At 37.3% G+C, this 19,637-nt stretch overlaps 1 protein-coding gene across 1 annotated transcript; it reads right to left on the minus strand.

Annotated features, from left to right (window-relative positions):
* Positions 1–897: 897 nt before the first annotated feature.
* On the minus strand, positions 898–9,406 carry LOC115754112 (GBF-interacting protein 1-like). Its single transcript, XM_030693078.2, has 9 exons — positions 9,156–9,406; positions 7,644–7,687; positions 6,719–6,818; positions 6,371–6,488; positions 5,711–6,267; positions 4,946–5,219; positions 3,451–3,730; positions 1,709–2,155; positions 898–1,584 (listed from the first exon to the last, which is right to left on the minus strand). Exons 1-9 carry the CDS (start codon positions 9,352–9,354, stop codon positions 1,291–1,293), a joined length of 2,313 nt encoding a protein of 770 aa, XP_030548938.1. The 5' UTR covers positions 9,355–9,406; the 3' UTR covers positions 898–1,290.
* Between the last annotated feature and the right edge of the window lie 10,231 nt (positions 9,407–19,637).

Here is a 19,637-nt window from a genome sequence, read left to right on the forward strand (position 1 = left end):
TTTTTAAAAAATAAAAATCTAAATTTTATTCAAAATAAACTAGAAATTATGTTAAAAATTTAACAAAATAAAGTAAAAACTAAAAAAAAAGTTGCACAACAGGAGGCAAGAGTGAGGCATCGGCGGCAAGGGTTGCCGAGCCCCGGCCAAGGGTCGACGACCTCTCCCGGCCGTAGGCTACTCGCTGCAGGCCCTCGCCCAAATTTGGGCGAGGGTCGCCAGCACTCGCCCGGGTTTGGGCGAGGGCCACCATCGGTGACAGATAGGGGTCGCCGACCCCGGGCTAGGGCTTAGCGACCCCTGTCGGCCATGCCTCACCACCTCCTGCCATTGCTGGTGATGGTAGGGGCGGCGGCGGCTTGCCACCATAAATGTTTTTTTTAAACTTATTTTTAATTTTATGCTAAATACAATTTGTGTTTTAAACAAATTTACTTTTAGCTATTTTTTAAATTTGAATTTGATTTATTTTAAAATGTAGAAGTCCACGTGGACTTCTTATTATTTTTAAATGTCATTTTACATTAAAAAATTAACTATTAATGACATGTGAGATTTTTGGCCGAAAAATTACATCGGAGGCACCAAAGTGATCTTTTTATCTCCGACTTGGCACTAAAGTAATCCGACAAAAACTTTTGACACCAAAATGATCTCCGTACACAACTTTTAATACTAAAAGTGTTCTTTTTCCCAAAAATGCACTTGAATGATACTTTTAGGATGGTAGAACGATCTACCAAAAGATTTCCGAAAACCCAAACTCTACCTAAGCAAATCTTCCTCGTAGTACTCGAGGGATCATAGAAACCTCCAACTCCCTAAGCAAATCCCAGGAACCATAAAACGTCCTTTCCTCATAATACCAATAGAATCTCTAAATTGCCTACTATAGCCAAAAAAGGTCACAACTCTATATTTCATTTTCTTACTAATAAGAGATAATATACATGTGCAACAACAGATGAAATTTTGTCGAATCCCACCGACCTATTGATTTCTTTGATTCCCACAAAACATCTTGGAAAACCAATAGAGAATAATATAACCAACGAGACTTTTCACTACACAGGAAAAAGGTAAGAAAGCAAACCAAAGTGAAATAAAAGACCCTCTTCCTTGAAATAAAATTAGTCAGCTGATTAAAACCCTCCAAAGTAGTTCTCCCGATATATCTCGACCTCTTTTGTGTATTTACACTCAGGCTGGTCAATGAGTTGACATTGAATCTTTTCTCCGATACAAACTCATACAGTCGAACGATTGTTGCCTTGTCAAAGTCTTGTCCATTCAGAAATTAGAGTTCCAATTAATCTGAGCATTATGCTGGGCATGCTGGTAAGCACCAGTTGGGAGTCCCGCTGTCTCAACTGAACCGGATTGAGACTGTTGCAGAAGGGGATGAACGGTCGGAGCAACAGCCATTGTCTGCGTTGGCTGATGCATTCCATAGGCGCCATGACCGGCTTGTGCCGGTGAGAACGTGACGTGGGGTCCCTGAGGAAGACTGAACAAAGGGTTCACTTGCAAGCTACCCAAATCCTGGCCTATCACAGGAGGAATCCAAACTGCAGAACCTTCATTCTGGTAAATACATGTTCATTTCGACAGTTAGTGTGAGTATCCAAATAGCAATAAAACAAAGCAACTACAACAGGTAAAAGTCAAAAGAAACTTAAAAGATCAATAGAGGGGGAAAAGGACCCACCGGTTGAGCAGTTGAATAGGGATGACTTTCCTTCAACTGATTAGTCATGTGGTCTTCATTCATAGTCGACGTTCCAGAGGTCACAGCTGGACTAGGGTTATAACCTATGGGAGTAGGACCATATGCTGCATAGGCAGACGGTATTCCGATTGGAGTGGCGGTGGATCCCGGTTTAAATGAAGGGAAAGAGTACTTGATCCCTTGTGCAGCAACAGCTGGGGGTAGATAAAAATTTCCCGCTGAAGGCTGTTGAGTGAATCCGTTGTGACTTATAAGTTGGTGCATCGGCGGCATGTAATATGGAGGGAGATAGTGGCCATATGGGAAGTAGTTAAGAGGATATGGCTGCCTGAAAATAGGAACTGGTTGTGGGGACATAGCTACGGTACTCTGAGGAGTTGGGGTTGTGGTTGGACTTGGGCTAGAAAGAGCAGAAGCATTCCCATTCTACAATTGGCAACAGAAAACATCAGATATACAAAGAGCATCATTAAATAGGTAAACGGTCAAATAAACTACCGATAAGGCTGACAACGTAACCAACCGGAGACCTCCACCATGATGAATTTAGACAATAGCAGTGCATATTATACTGAAGACAGGTAAAATCACCAACTCATTAGTAATCTCTCCGTAATGGAACTTATGATACAGGCCAAAAGATTGGCTCTTTCCTACGTTTATCTATAATGGAAAAGTTGACTCAGTTGATTACAAGTGGATTTGTTATGTTTTACCTCCTACCTATTTCTTTTCGCATAGATTTTGCTTATATGGGATGATTTCCTCAACTATCTTCCCACATAGGACTCATAAGTAAAATAGAACTATAATTCAGATCAAACACCCTCTAAAAACCTGGGACTAAACCATTTACTGCAATAAAAAGCCATCAATTTCAATTTCAATTCTATCATGGTTGTTTTTTAACCACTTCCTCCGACCACCTTATGCTATTTTACAAAGTGAACTCCAATGCTCCATTGCATTTACCATTTTGATAATGGGCATCCAAAGAGTCTCTGGCGCTAAAATCCAGCCTAAGCCTCACATGCAGAATTTGCAAGATAAACATGTCAACAGAATTTACAAGCTGACAACCTCAGCTAGATACAATCTATTCTGTTAAATCTGATGATTTTCACAAGTTTTCTTCCTCACCATTGCTTAGTATCTACCATTGCTCTGAAACAGGGTAGAACATGTTCAAGACCATAATAATAACAGTCTTCCTCATTTATATGTTCTAATTCAATTGGTGCCCTTACTATCAAAGAGAGAGAAGGAGATCGACGACGTGAGAATTAAGGGGATTTCCTCTTTCCAATCTTTGTTATTTTCTACTGTTTATGCCAGCCCAAAGCGTAAGAAATCATGGGATAATTGATCTCTTCTCGCTTCTTACATGATATACCTTGATTGATCGGCTGTGATTTGAATAAGTCATTCACTAGCAAAGACACTTTTTTTTTTTTTTTTTTGGGGGGGAGGGTTGTGTGTGTGCGCGGGGAAGGGGGGTTGTGTGGTGGGGTGGGTGTTGTTTCTCTAGATCTCAGACCTATATCTAACTTAATCTAACTTACATGTAGATTGTTGTATTAATAACTAGATTTCTGCAGTGAATTTGGGTCTTGCTATGCTCTTGCAAAGAAGTCGACATATAAATGACATCTGCCTTGTCTATAATTGAATCAAGTGAAAAGGGAAAAAGTACCCACGTCAACCAGCAGCATTGGACTTACCATGAAATTTGATGGTCGAGAAACATCCCGTGCCTGAACCTCAGGTCCTTCAAGCTGCACAAACTGGCTACCCAGAATGGATGGCATCAAGCCAAAGCTATTATTGCCAGGGACATCTTGAGCAACATGATTTTGAGGGGCCTCAGAACTCAAATTTTGCTTGGCCTGATCATACATCGAGTTACTGAAGCTCAAAACCTTGTTCTCCAAAGATGGTTGCACCGTCTCAAGGGAAAGAGCTGAAGCTTCAGGATGTTCAGCAAGATTTCCAATTTGATTGCTGAAACCAATCAGTAAAATGTTAAAAGTGCAACAGCCCTCCCAAGAATTAATACTCTACGGTTCACAGTCCACAGGAATGTCCAAAATGCGGCTTAAATGCTGTTGAGGACTCCAACAAAGAAACCAAACTTGGCTCAAAGCTTGTGATTAAATCCCTCACTTTGTTCCATCAGTTTTCTTTCTTTTGGGATAAAAACTTTGTTCTACTTTGTTGCTTTCAGCACCCTTTACATTGATGGACATACTGAAACATAAAATATATAAGATAATCCAATAAAGGAACAGCCAGGGCAAGATCATTAGAATAATTTATTGGGTGGCCAGCCTCAAAAACAAGAAAAGAGCGAATTAAATCAGGAAGAAAAGAGTAAACTAAAGAGATCTGGGGAATAGATGACAAGGGAGAATGATGCATTAGGATAGGGTATGCAACTCTCAACCTCTTGGAGAGATCCATTTCTAAGTTGTATCACTGCTTCAACTAAAACCACCCCTTTCACAGAATACATAAGCAGTTCGAGCAAGGTAGATTTAGCTAGTGAATGACTTCATTTCAGGAACCCACCTTTGTTGTGAAAGGACACCAAACATAGTTAAATAACTGCTACCATCGGGATATATACAGATTTGCAAGTTACACTTCCAGTGGATTAAACAGAAATGCTGATTCTACTGATTTTGTAGTGATTCCAATTCTTCTCAAAGAAAGAAGAATCACTACAACTCAGAAAAACTACCAATTCGCACAGAAAACATCAATCCACAATCACAGAACCATAGAAAAAATCCCAACCACCTCTTTCCCACAGTGCAAGCTCTTGATGATTGATATAGATGGGAAAATGAAGATTAAACTGTCAAAGGGTTTCAGATTTCCTCGAGGTCAAGGTCAAGACTCCAGCATATTTCCTATTCAAAGAACTCGATTATTATGCCATTCAAATTCCAGCTTCCTTCCGACCCCCCCCTCCCCCCCAAAAAAAAAAAAAGAAAAAGAAAAAGAAAAAAAGAATAAGAAATTTCCAGCTTCCTGTATGTTAACGACAGTGTCTAAGAAGCATGAAACAGAATGAGCCTACACGTCTCGAATTGCAATTTCTGGCGCAATTATTTGGCAGATAATAAATGCATTAAAGAATGAGAAAAAGTGCGCAGACAATCTTAGATACAGCTAAAGAATTTCAATGAATGTGATTTCGTGACATTAACCAACCTCGGAGAAGATTCCCGTACAGTTACATCGCTTCCCTGAGAAGATTCAACACCAAGATTAGATTTATCATCACCTACAGTGCCACTACCATCCATGATTTCTGCTCTTGCTCCAAGACAAGTATCAAAGCTTCCAAATGTCAAACTGTTCTTGAAAGCTTCAGATACTTGAAAATGGTTCGGGAAAATTACATGCTGACCATCAGAGATACTTGATGTAGAGAGAGAATGGGAGCTGGCTTTGCTTTTGTCCAGTGCAACCTTAGATGCAACCACTGTATCAGAAACATGAATAAGAGCTGAACACATTGAGGCTCACTGAGGAAGAAATATATTGCAAGATTCACACCAACAATTTGAAAGAGTATACTGAACAAGTACTTGGTTGAAGAAACAAGAAAACAATTTTATTGGTTAGAAATCAGCAATATTGCCAAGAGATATCTTGCAATGGAGGAATATGGAGAGACTACTACACTTCAATGGACAACTCCAGTAAGCATTAAAATCCAGTCTCCATATTGATGACCATTGGTCAAAACAAAGTCAAGCAGATTCAATGTCCTTGACCAGCAGAACTGTTTAATAAAGTCCAGAGACTGGAAAGTTAGAGGAATAATCAGAAGATGGATCCACAAATGCTCCTCGCAACATCAGATCCTAGCATAATCTCACTTGCAATTAAGAGGAGCCATCCTAATCAAAGTTTCCATAAATTACAAAAGCAATCTTATAATGTTCCTGGCACAGAAAATTAGCAGAATACCTTCTAATGGGTCACAGGCCTCTAGCTGTGACTTGTCATCGTCTTTCGAAGATGATGTGGTCATGGGAGTTCCAGACCTGGTCAGCATAGACGTTGGCAGTAACTGAGACGAATGACCATGGGAAAATTCCACAACTGAATCAAGAGACTTTTCCTTGGAAGCCGAAGCCACAGGAACCATCTCGTTACTTGCTTTTTCATTGTCGATTGAATCTGCACCTAACTTCCAGGGAACAGATGGAGCCAATACAGGATCTGAAACAGAGGAAATATCGGAGGCAGATGCTGAAGTAGCAGAGACCAGGAGCTGGTCAGGCGTCATTGCAGACTTTCCTTCCTCTGCCCTGGTCACAGAATCAGAAACAAAAACGGAATTTTCCAACTTATTTTCAGCAGTTGCAGGAATTGGTGGCAACGAAACCTCTGTGTTCAAATCCATAGCTGACTTAACATCAGGTCCTCCGGGGCTGCCATTTACAGCAGAATTTGGTGCATGAACTTTAGCAGAGAGCCCATTAGACAAATGAGAAGGTCCATTTTGCACCACATTGGAAGCCCTAAAAGCAATGAAGGTTTTATAAACTAAACATGCCCAGCACAGATAAGTAACAAAACAAGCAAAAGTACAATTTGACACTGAAAAGAGGGTAGCAAGACTACTTTGTTGCACGAGGCGCTGCAGTGTTTTTGTTCATCTGTAGATGCATAGGGTTGGGCACTCTCTCCACTGAATTACTAGTTCTTTTGCCCCTCTGAACAAGCATATTCCTCTCACCGCCTGCATATGGACAAAAAAGACGACCAATAAAACCACATGAGAGCTAGAAAATTGCAGAGCTATGGTAGGCATTGCTCCTCCATCTCCATTGTGTAACTTGACTGAATAATTGGTCTATAGATAATAATTTCCCACAAAAGAGAGAGGAGAGGGGGGAGGGGGGCGCTGAAAATTGCAAGTGACATAGTCACTGGAACCACTGAAAATCCTATAGAGAGAAAGCCAATTACCAGAAGAGACATAGTTCGAACGAGGATGTCTGTTTCCCCTAGCCCCTCGTCCCTGAGTGTCTGTTGTCGACTTGGATTCCGGTGATCTTCCATTTGTACTCTAACAATGTAAAAGCACAAAACCATCAAAACTAACAAATAATGATGATGTACAAGTACAACACTGTCAAATGGCACTATCAACGTAATCAAGCATAACCATCTAATGGTAATGCTCGTTATGCTTTTTCCATTAAATGGACTACCAAAATAAAAGCACGATCATCTAATGGCATGTTTATTGGACCTATCATACCAATGACTCTCTCATTGAAACAACAAAATAATTATGACTTTTTAAAACTATGGAAAATCTTTCTGACTTTGAATAACCTTAGTTTTTAAAATTTTGAGGCGTTCAATGTCAAGCAAAAATGAAATCCCCAACGCCAAAGAAAAAACTCAAAATAAGATTTAAAAACAGAATTCACCCCTAAATGCATGTTACTGTGTCTGTGTGGGAACAAGATGGTCTACTATCTCCACTACGCCAAGTGTGCAAGGAAAACCGAGGAAAGACAATAATGTTAATTTCTAGTATACACTGCTGCAATTACAACTAATTTGGGCATATGTTTCTGTCAACCAGCATTTTCCCCCACAAGTTCAATAACTTCCCAGAGCATCAGCCTTGACCTCAAGACATATATCAGCCTAACTTGCATCAGCTTTAACTACTTGATACTCTAGAAACTTAGATCCCGAGCAGCTCTCTGTATCATTTACCTTTGTCTTTCTACTTTTATGCTAAGACATGCTTTAAACTCGTTCATACAGAAGAAACTAAATGAAGGCCTGTAGCTACATTCAGCCGATCTAAGCAGCATATGATTTTTCCATAATGTACAAAAAAAGTTTCTGAAAGATAGGAACAAGGTAATCATACCTCCTTTCTCCTTTCCTTCTTGCTTTTGACCTCATGATATGTGTCTGCCAAACAAAATATAAGACGTTATATTTATAGAAGTGGTAAACCTAAGCCAACTAGGTAGGTTAAGAGTTTGCAGAATCACTATGTTAAATCCTGATAATGGCATATAAGGCATCAACATTGAAAATTCTCAAGCTTTTCTTTGGATAAACCAAAGAAATTTGAGTGAAAAAGCAACTGATTGAGATTAAAGTGGTCTCTCTACTAGAAGATAGATACAAACTCCCATGCATACAAACCCAAAGCCAGCCACAGTTGACAATGGCGGAAATTACCACTGATAAGATAGCAAGAGGATCAAAACCGTAAAAAAAAATCATCAACTCAAACTAAACAAAAAGTATAAAAACAAAGTCATGCATACAAGCCAAAAGCCAGCCACAGCTCACGATAGTGGAAATTGCACTGATAAGATACCAAAGCTATCAAAACCGTCAAAACAAATCATCAACTCAATCTAAACAGAGTTTTCCGACCAAAAAAAAAAAAAAATTCTAAACAAAGTTTCATCGTTTCTTGCCATAGATACAGGGGGTCGAGCATCTTAATTTTTTAATTTTCCAGAATTGAACAGAGTAACACCAGGTCAAGCTTATAAATTGATAAAATTTCCGTAATTGAACATAGTAGACAGTTAAGGACACTCTACCAATGAGGGATAACATAAGTCAAAAGCAGTTGCTGAGTGTCAAAAGAACAGAATGTGTCGACAGCAGGAATATAACTAGCATTTACTAAGCTTTAGAAATGCGTGTAACTTGAGCACCGGTCATTAAAAGTTCTTGCAAAATTTAAGATATGTCATACCACAAGGCATTAGATTACCAATAACAGGTTGGTGGCTTTTTAGCAATTTACACTCGAGTAAGATTACCAATATAAAAGGGTTACTCCATGAAGGAAACTTCAGGTTTCCATACTTGTCACAAGTCACAATATATACAACTGATAACGCACCAATTGACCAGTTCAAAGTTGTGCGTTTCTTACAAATGGTAGAGCAATAACAGAGTTGAGCACGGACAATAAGTCCCAACAGTCAGATTAGGAGGAAGTTCAATCGCGTAATTTACATAAGGTAACACCTGTAGAAGGTCCATTTCGTTTGCAAACTCGTCGGCAGCTCAGGAAAAGCAGTCCAAACACTTTCCTAATTTACATATTCCTTCATTTCGTCATCAAGCGACAGACACTCTAGCTCGCGATAGCTAAAGAAACGAAAACTCAGAACCCGATCCTCCATAATCCCCAGACGCCAACACGCGAGGAAGCATGACCATCAGAATCTAGCTCGATACACTTCCACGGTCCACTCGCCATCTTCGAACACGAAAGAACAAACACCACCCCCCCAATCGTCCCAAAGGACCAGAAACGAGCTGACGGAACAAAAAAGATCCAACGGACACCGAACGAGACAGGCAATGTCCTCAAACGCGGCACGCTCCCACGCATATCGCGGCGTACCTTCGAAAAGGAGCTTCTGAGCGGTCTCGTTGGGATCCATGGCGCAATCCTTGAGCACTGCGTACACATCCTCGTCCGAGTGCTGCTTGTCGGTGATCTCCTTGATGTTCTGGATCGTCTTCCTCAGGTCGGCCGGGATCGAAACCCTAGAGCCGCCGCCACCGCCGCCGCCGCCGCCGCTCATGTTCTCCCGAAGCATAGAGCGAGAGAGAGAGAGAGAGAGAGAGAGAGAGAGATGCTAAGAAGAAGCAGAAATCAATGAAATGCGCATATCAAATGTCTGTGGTTTTCGTGTGTAAAGAAAGAGAGAAAAGAGAGATGGAAAAGTGAAGGAAAAGTAAAATTTATCACAAGGCTCTTAGCTTAGCTTAGCTACATTGAAATCACCAGCAAGAAGTTTGGGCAATTTTCATTTTCTTTTTGTTTATTTATGCAGCCTCTTTTTTTCTTTTGGGCTTTTCCTTTTTTTCTAAATTTTTATTTCTACTAGATATTTCGAGGAAATAGGGGGAAAGGAAAATTAAATGTCAGTTTAAATTAGAATTGAATGTGAGTGTGCAGGAATGGCAAAATTGAAAATTCAGACGGAGGAAGGGTTTTAGAGGGGGGCGCGGGGCCCACTTCGACCAGGGGGTGGGTCCCTCTTCTTTTTTTATTTTTTATTTTTATTTTTTCTGAGAGAATTCCGCATGTGAAAGCAGTGTGGATGAGCTTTTTGTTCAGTACATAACAATTAGGCTTAGGTCGCATTTGATGTACAAAATGAGGATCCGATTGCCGAAAGCGTTTTTGATATTAGTTAAAGCAAGAGCAAAACGAAGTTTGAAAAGATTGATTTTTCGCGCACTTTTGGCGGCGTTTCAAATCAAAATTTGCGGTTACGAGCACATCGATCACGAGACACGCAAACATCTCTATTTCCCCCGCTCGAGTTTTCGAATATGACCGGTGGTTTAGCATCCGATTTGGTCTTTTTCTTTAGCACATGTTAGAATCCATTTCTCTTCGATATTTGGACCAGCGAGAGTGATCGTACATTTAGTTTGAAAATGTTGAAATTAGCGTCTTTAATCAAGTTTAGTAGCATTTTCTTTTTGAACGTCTTTTGAACCTTTGTCTCCGACGTTCACACGTGTAATTTTTTACTGGACATTCCAACGTGATAGTCGAATAATATTCTGTATGTCTTTGTTGTAGCTAACGCTGTAACTATATTAGGCATTCGGGTCAATGGCATGGCTTCGGACATTAATTCAGATAGGGATAAACGCTTGTTTGCCTTACAATTCAAATTCGAAATAGCTTGTGAGTATGGACCATCTTTACTCAAATGACATGGCCTAGAGAGAGTTTAGTATGTTGAGGAAGATGGATGAGGTAAATTGGTGCACTGGGGAGGACAAGCAAGAAAAATTTACAGGTCGACTAAGGAATTTACTTATCCATGCAATGAGTAGAAGTTAGTCAAAAAAATTCACAATATAAGGCATAGCCCGCGACATCCAGAAATTCAAACATAATTAATAGTATGTAGGAAATGAATGCAGTAAATGTCATAAGCGAAAATTATAGTCGGAATATTAATGTGATAGTAGCAAAAGGCTCGAATTGTATTTTTCGTGGCCATAGTTTTTCGGTAAATGATTCTGTTAAGATTGAATTACTAAGGCTGCGTATGGTAACGTTTACGTTCGCAGAACAACTTTTGGAACATAAACACTTTTTTTCGTTTTCGTTCCCGGGCAAAGATTTTTGGGAACATAAACGCGTTTGGTAGCTATAAAAAAAATTCTGTTCCCGGAACAAAAAAAGAATAGAAACGCATTTGGGAATTGCACAAATTTTCCGTTCCCGGAACAAAAAAGAAAAGAAACGCGTTTGCTAACCGCAACAAAATTGTTCCTAATTTTTTCATTTAATTAAGGGGACTGTATATATTAAAATTAAGATGTCTTTATCTTTTTAACTTACTAAATCAAATTAAATCTCATTTGTTCGGTTTGCTAAATTAAATTAGACTAATATATGTATAAGGGTCTGTTTGGCGGTGATTCTGATTCTCTGTTTCTGTTCCCTTAAAACAAAAAGGATCAGAAACATGTTTGGTAATAGAAAAAAAAATGATTTTGATTCTGGTCCCGGGAACACTTTTGGACCACTTTTCAGAAGCAAAAAAAAGATGATTCTGGTGTTTTAGAACACTTTTGAGGATCACTTTTTTACACAATATACTTATGACTTATCCCTCATACTTATAATTAAAATTTTAATATAAAATGGTATTATTTAAAAAAAAAAAAAGTCCACGTGGATTTTCAACTTTACATAAATTAAAATTCAATTTTAAAAATTGCTAAAAACTAATTTTCTTAAATTAAAAATTTTATTTAAGGAAAATTTAATAAAAAAAATTTAAAAATTTAAGAAATGGGGGAAATAAAAAATATTTAGATTTTTAATTTAATAATTTAAAAATAATTAAAAAAATTTAGATTGAAAATAGCTAAATTTTTGAAAAAAAATTCTCGTCATTAGATCTTCCCCTCTCCCCCCCCTTTTTTTTTAAATTAGTTTTTTTTGTAAAATTTTAAGCCTATTTTTAAATTCAATTTAAATTTATATTTATATTTAAAAAATTATTTTTTAGAAAAATTTTAAATCTAATTTATTTTTTATATTAAGGGACCTCTAATACGCTTTTTTAGCTATTTTATTTTTTATTCTAATTAAGTTTTATTTTTTATTTCCTATTATGTTTTTTCAACTTTTATCCTTTTTTTTTATTAAAGATTGGACCCAACCCTCCGCGTCGTCAACTAAATCTCCATTTTTTCTCCATTTTTCAAGCCGCACAAAAATTTTGTCGAGTCGGGTGAAGAAAAAATCAATGTAGTTGAATTGCAGGTCTTGTAAGCTTTAACGATGTGTAATTACAAGAGTGCAAAACTATAGGCGGTTGCACAATGAGGAGCTTTTCTTTCATTTTTTTTGGGTAATCAATCTAAAAGTCACGATAAATAATAACAAACAAATGATTTAGACAAATTCTGTAAATGTAATACGAATTACTTTTCAAACAATATAAACCATTGCATACTCATGAAAATCGACAAACGAATTGGGAACGGAAATTTTGTTACTTTTTTTTTTTTGCTCCATAATCGCTATTTGATTATTTTCCCTCTTTGCCATCAAATGTGATTATATAATTATTTGATTTAAATGAAAAATTGGGAACAAAAATTTTGTGCAGCTACCAAACGTGTTTCTGTTCCAGGAACAAAAATTTTAAACGATTACCAAACGCATTTTGATTCTCAAAAAATCATCCAGGGAATAGAATCAAAAAAAGTGATTTTGATCAGAATCATTTTTTGGGAATAGAATCATCGCCAAACAGACCCTAAGTAATTTATGAACGATTTATCAAATTACAATATGGACAAGATTAATTATAAAAAAAATGAAAGAGAAGAAGAATTGGAATTGGACAACGAGAACATCAAATATGTTTTCTATAGATAAGAAAAATTACAATTATGAGTCACACATAAATGTTCTCAAGTAGTTAAAAATATGATTACCTTTAAACGGGGACCCCTAGAAAAATATTAATTGTACTTTGAGTGAAACCGAGAATTAAAATGAAAATATTTGTGCATTAGGTTCTTTTAGTCCAATTGTGCAATTTTTCCCAATATGAGGACTGAAATGAGATGCAAGGTATCATGGTCTCATGTCATGACTCTAAAAGTAAAAAAAAAAATTGGCTAAAATGATTGAAAATGAAATTTTTTAGTCAAGTTAGGATTATGTTCAATGAAGAGCATGTGGTCCCGAACTGAATTTTTAAAAATTTAAGAGGCCAAAATGAAAAGGGAATTAAAATAAAAATATGGACTATTTTTGCGCATTTTTCTGACCATGAATACTATTTTTCCTTATTTTTGGCTATTTTTATAATTAAAATAAATCCGAAAAATGTCAAAAATTACGAAAAATATTTTTTGTTCAAAATTGCTTCCTAAGGTTAGGCGAAAGCTTCCAAGGTTGATTTTGTAATTTTATGATTTTTTTTGTATTTTTAAAATAAAATCATCAAAAATCATGTGTCAACATTGTACAGGAATAAAAGTGAAGAGAGTGTGTTAAAAAAAATTGTTCCCAATTGTTTCTAAAAAATATTCCAAAAAAGTGTTCCAGAAACACATAAGCAATTTTTTTTTTGTTTTTTGTTTCTACTCCAAAAGTGTTTCTGTTTCTCAAAAGTGTTTTCGAAACACTTTGGGAACACTTTTTTACCATACACGTTTTTGTTCCCAAAGTATTTTGAGAACACTTTAGGAACATAAATACTTTTTCTAGAGCGTTAAATACGCAGCCTGAATATCTACTCTTGGGTCGATTATTTAGATTGGCGATGAAATATTTTTCGCCAAACTGGTTGTTAACGGAGAATGATTGGCTCCGAGACTTCGTAATGCTTGGTGGTTTGGTAACTTTCGCGGAACGTTTTAGTGGGTTCAAAATATTTTTCTGACTTATCAACATGTAAAACGGACGTTGATTTTCTTGTTTACTTACCGATTCATTATTTATCTTGTTAATTTATCAAAATATCTATTTTGGAACCATATGATTAAGCCATTTGCAACATTTTAATTTGACCGCATCACTTCTATTTTTCACCACACGTTTTTAACTGAAAGTCATAATTATTTCAACGCATGATTAATTTATTGCATCTCTTTTTAACCCTTGTATAGTTACTAAATACACCCCCCTTTCTTTGACTGCATGTTTCTTTCCCGTTCTCTTTCATCTCACACCCTTTTGAAGCAAAATGAAAGGTTCCATGTTTGTACTTCTAAAGCTTCTAGTTCGATTTTTCAAGTGTTTAGAAGGTGAATTATTTGACTTCTTCATCTTATCATATTAGTTTTGTCGCTTTAAAAGATTTGGAGTTGTTAATTTATTTTTTTCAGTCATTTTCCTTTGAAGGTAACTAAAGTTTTGATTTTCTCAAGTCATTTTTCAAGATAAATGAAAACTCTAAGGATTGAGTTATATTGACTTACTTAGTACTCTTGACTTAATTGGTTGTTGGTTATGAACTTTATTTGGCTTTTGTTGTCAAGTGCAGGTAAATTTCAATGATGGCATGTAAAGTCTTTATGTTCACCTGAATTGGATCGTTAAGCTTGTTAGATGCCTAGATGTATTTGATGCATTTCCTGAGGGGTATTTGATTATTTCTCTAGGTTGTCGATGTTCACGTTGCCGATTCTCCAAGTTTGTTATCATTTCTTGCATGAGAAAAGAAAGGAGGCAAGAATGTTATTATTATTACGCGCGTAGTTGTATGTCGGAATGATTTACATGGAAAGATGTTACACATTAGATGTTGATTCTTGAAAATGTGTGTTGATTGCGTTATTGATTTGCACTGTTTTTGCGTGATTAAACATGGAAAGTATTATGCTATGTACTTCCGTCACCCATATATTAGGGGTGACGATGCCTTGTGTATCGGGATGTCTCTGGAGTTGAGATGCTGATGCCTTGGGAGTGTGTTCGGGATGAGAAGTAACGTATATGAAGCATAGTTACGCTCATATAGAAAACATTAGGCACATATGTCTATTAGTAAATTAATTGGTGATAACCGAGCCTCATAAGATATTATGTCATATGTTTGCACTTGAGTGAATAACCTCATGAAATGCCGTTACTGATTTCATGGACATGCCACGATAAGAAAAATAATGCATTAATTCTTGCACTTGTCATACATAGTTGTTTTTGTACCGCCTTGAACTCAAGTTTTTTTTATCGGGTTAAATAGAAAGATGATATCCTACCTTAGACTTACAGATTTCATTTATTGGGTTTCAGTTCACTCATTATTTTTCAGACATGCACAATGTATCCTCCACCGCCATTGCTTTTTGGAGCTTTCTTGCATTTCGATTATGTTTATGAAGATGTGCTTATACCGTGGTCGGCAGTAATATATACTAGATGTAGTTCCATCGTATTGGTAGACCTGCGTTTTCTAAAGTGAAATTCCCATCGATTTGTCGCCCGGTACTCGAACATCGACTGTGAGTTGGACTATTGCGAGGTTTCGATGGTGATGGCCGCACGTCGATGGGCGAGGTTAATCCGTAGCGCCACCTTGACTTTTGTCCAGATAGGTTTTTGGGAGTAGGAGTGGTCTTGGGGATAAGTGACCCCAGGACTAACGTATTTTGTGTTTTGCTTGGACGTTGTATTAAGATTGTAATACTAATGTTAATATAAAGAAGATGTATATGTACTTTAATTAAACTCGCGGAATTTATTTTGTTAGATGGTGTGAATATTTCCTCGCGGTTCTGTGTTTGGAGTAGTAGATGGTGTATTTTACAAATGGAATGATAATGCACAACTAGTGATTGGAGTAGTAGAATAGACCGAGCGACTATAGAATGCTAAAGGCATGTGTTTGCCTGTGAATGATTGCGTGGTACTAGTAACATTTGTTACTCAATAGTTGGCCACTAAGTTAAGTAATATATATAGGTCCTGTAACACAAGATGAGCTCCGGGGAAATTCGGAAGTCAGATCGTCGAATGGACGGAATCCTCCTGGCGCTTGCAAATTTCGAAGTTTGATGGTAAAAAACACGCATGAGGACAAGCTCCTCATGGCAGATGTCACACCAACACTGCGATCACAGTTTAACAAAGTCCAACAAAGTCAATATTTCTGCAGCGCTTACTCTGTATTGTCCTTCTACCTTGGGACCGCAATTCTCTTGAGATCAACGTGGTAAAAAGTTAAAGGCTGCGCATGGTAACCATTATGTTTCGAGAAGCTGATTCTGATTAAAATGATTTTTTTCTAATTCTGTTCTTGGATGAGTTTTAAAGAATCAAAACGCGTTTGATAACTGTCTAAAATTTCTGTTCTTAGAATGGAAACGCGTTTGATAACTGCACAAAATTTCTGTTTCAAAAAACTGTTTCTCTTCCCAATTTTTTTCATTTAAGTCAAATAGCTATGTAGTTACTTTGTAAAATTTCATCCTAAATTGAAGAATAATTTTCAATGCACACTAAAATAATTTAAAACACATTATTTTTTTGGCATGTCATAAATGAAACACAAATTTTAATACATTACGTTTGAAGTTCGATTGAAGCATGAGATAGTTCTCATATTAAGAACTCATTTTTTCTTTAAATGTTATGTTGTCCAAAATACATACAAACATAGCAGCCGAATAATCAAATTATCCACTGACAAAAAAAAAAAAAAAACATATTATCCTCCTTGATACAAAGTACAAGTCCTTCACTATCATTTTGCACTTTTTATCATAAATCCAAGTGGGTGTTTAGCTTCAACTCCATGTGCAGATGTTTATATTTTATGACCCACGGCTATGAGTATATATGTTATCATCCACATTTTGGATGCCATCATCTCCCGTGACATTTTTGTAGAAGAGTGAAATCTATGAAATCAAGGAAATTTAAGCTCAAATTTATGAAAATGAGGTCAAACTAGCCTAATATAGGCTTATTCTATTTTTAGGGATTTTCTAAATTTTTTGTGATTTTTTAAAATTTTTCGATTTTTATTTTTACTTTTTTTTTAGTTTTTTATTTTTATTAGGTTGAAGGAAAAGTGACGAGAGAACTGAAAGGGAAAAGTGAGAGATGTGAGACTTCATTTTGTTTTGTGATTCTCAAAAGTGATTCTTTTTTCCAAAATCAACTTTTTTTTTGTTCTGAATTTTGCTCTAAAACCGATTCTGGGAACGGAATCAGAGTCAAATTTATTTGCATTATCAAACACGATTTTCATCTTTTTGTTTCCAGAATCGGAATCGGAGAATGATGATGGTTATCATGCAAGCCCTAAGTATGACCAAGTGAATAAGCTCGTGCTGTGCGGATGTTGCTTGTAGCCTCGAGAAAGATCAATCGCTAAAGACTTCAAACTTTTCACTAAGGTCAATCCTGCTAAAAAAATGAGAGCATTACAATTACTTCATGCCTTTCTAATGGTTACTCCCATTTTTTACAATGACGAATTGCATGCCAAAAAATTTGATGGAATCATTCTATTACATTAAACAAGGATCATACCTTATGGGAGACGTCTCTTGTGCATGAAAAGGCTTTTCGCTTTTGCTTTTCCTCGGTGCCCTTCAACCGACTATTTGGTACAACTTTTGGCCTTATTCGAAGAGGATGAAATACTTAAATTCCATAATTTTTTGCATCTTCAGTTTCCTCACCTTCCCCCAAGAAATCAACATGAAATTTACCTGTTAAAGACTGCATTTTTGTTCATGATTGGGAGCGAAGAGCAAGGTTGTTGTTGGGAGTCCCTCTGTAACATCATGATTAGCACTAACGTTTATGACACTGAAAGCTAACAGCATGGACCTCTTGGAACGTAATTTTTTTGACTTAGTTGTACTACGGGAGCTTTGGAAAACATCTTCACAATAAGTCCCTAGTTTTGCAGCTTTTGTCCGCCTCTTCAAATTGTGTCGTGATGTGATATTTGTAACATTTTACAACATGGGTCAAGATGCAAAAAGTATGTCTACGCAACCATCCTTGCATATTAAAATGGACAACATACTTCCATTCACTACTTCCAGTCCCCACGGTGTAAGTTTGCAATGGCCCATCAGTTATTGATCTAAGAACATGCACAGACAAAACATGCAAAAACTCGACTTGAAAGTTCCTATAAGTAAGTATATACAGGAGAAGAATACCAGAAATATCAAAAGTTGAGATACATCGCTCACTTTAATGCTAAAAATTTATTTTGGATTACTTAAGTGCTATATTTATAAAAAACGATCTTCTCAATGCCAACTTTGATGTGTTTAGTCGAAAATCCAATGTGGCCTTTTTTTTTTACTAATATCTTAGGCGACGTGAGATGCCAGGGGGTTCATTCAACATCTCAAGTATAAACGACGCCGTTAAATGCCTTTCTTCCCCTGCATAAAAACCCTAATTCGCTCAATTGGAAGAGAACCCCTAATTTCAAACCCTAACCGGCCATTGAACCCAAATCTACACTCTATTTCGGTTTGCCCCCAAAACGAGCAGCTCAAACTTCAGCAGCAGGTTAAATTTGTTCCAACGAAGCAAATTTGAACTCCAAAGCCACGATCCTTTTTGGTCCTCAATTCCAGAGTAAACTCTCCAAACTCCAACATCCAAGAGGAGACAAATTCCGCCACTCCCTGTTCATTTGCTTTTCAAATCTTCTCATCATTTGTTGCCTCTCCTCTATGTACGCTTGTCTTCTTCTCTACACTCAAGCCTTCTCCTCTGGAGTTTTGTCTTCGATCCGGACAGATTCACACGAGGTGGGAGGGCGCTTGCTCTCAACATAAAGAGCCGATCGTGGGTCAGCTCATGGAAGCAGTGAAATGACTTGTCAGCGAAACTGGGTAGCCGGAAAAAGACAACAAGTGATGACCGAACAGGAGGATAATGGATGGAGGTGAGACCATTGGAAGTGGAAGATGACGGAACAAGGGGCCACCGTTGAGAAATGCCGTGGGGAGGTGGTAGATTACCGAGATGGAGGACGCCGGGCTAAGATTGGAGATCGCAGGTGAGGGACGCCGCAAGTGTTGGAGGCCGACGACGTCGCGGAGTGAACAGGGGAAAAGTGCTGCAGCGACGACGTCACCTTTTCTCTATGTTGCTCCCTTCTCTCTCTCTCTTTGCGTTTCTTCTTTGGCTTTTCTACATGTGCAGAAACTGTTAGCCGAGCAGCAAGGATTGAAGGACAACGATCCACTTTGGTCCTCAATTCTTTTTTTTCTTTTTAAGGTTCGATGTCTTTTTTCTTTTTCGGGTCAAGCTATGAAACGAAACGGTGTCGTTTTGGGACTATCGTGCGATGTTGGTGAAGCGGTTTCGTTTTGCAAGTCGACGTGGATGATTTTTTTTTTATAAATATAATGCAAAATCCTTTAAAAAATTAATTAAAGAAGCAACGTCATAAATTTGGCCGGAATTTCACGCTAGATGCACTTAAATGATCATTTTTTTTTATTTGACACTTAAATGATCCGGTGAAAATTTTTTAATATTAAAGTGAGTGTCATACACAATTTTCTAACACTTCTGATGTCCTCCTCCCAAGTTATACGCTTGCATCATGTTGCAAAATTATACTATTTTCAGCCATAATTTGCAGCTTTCCTCGAGCACACTCACAATCATCAACAACTTCTCATGGTGTTTGGCAAATTCAGTCCAAGTCATGGCCTTACATGCCATATCTTGAAAGATATTATTTGTGCTCTCACTTCTTTGTGTAGATCTAATTCCCGTAGAAAAGAAATTACCATTTTTCAGCTTGCTTCTCGGAATGTTCGACAAATTTAGTCAAAGTCTTACATGCCGTATCTTGAAATACATTATTTGTGCTTTCACTTCTTTGTGTAG

This window comes from Rhodamnia argentea, chromosome 2 (genome assembly GCF_020921035.1).
Source record: "Rhodamnia argentea isolate NSW1041297 chromosome 2, ASM2092103v1, whole genome shotgun sequence".
NCBI lineage: Eukaryota > Viridiplantae > Streptophyta > Magnoliopsida > Myrtales > Myrtaceae > Rhodamnia > Rhodamnia argentea.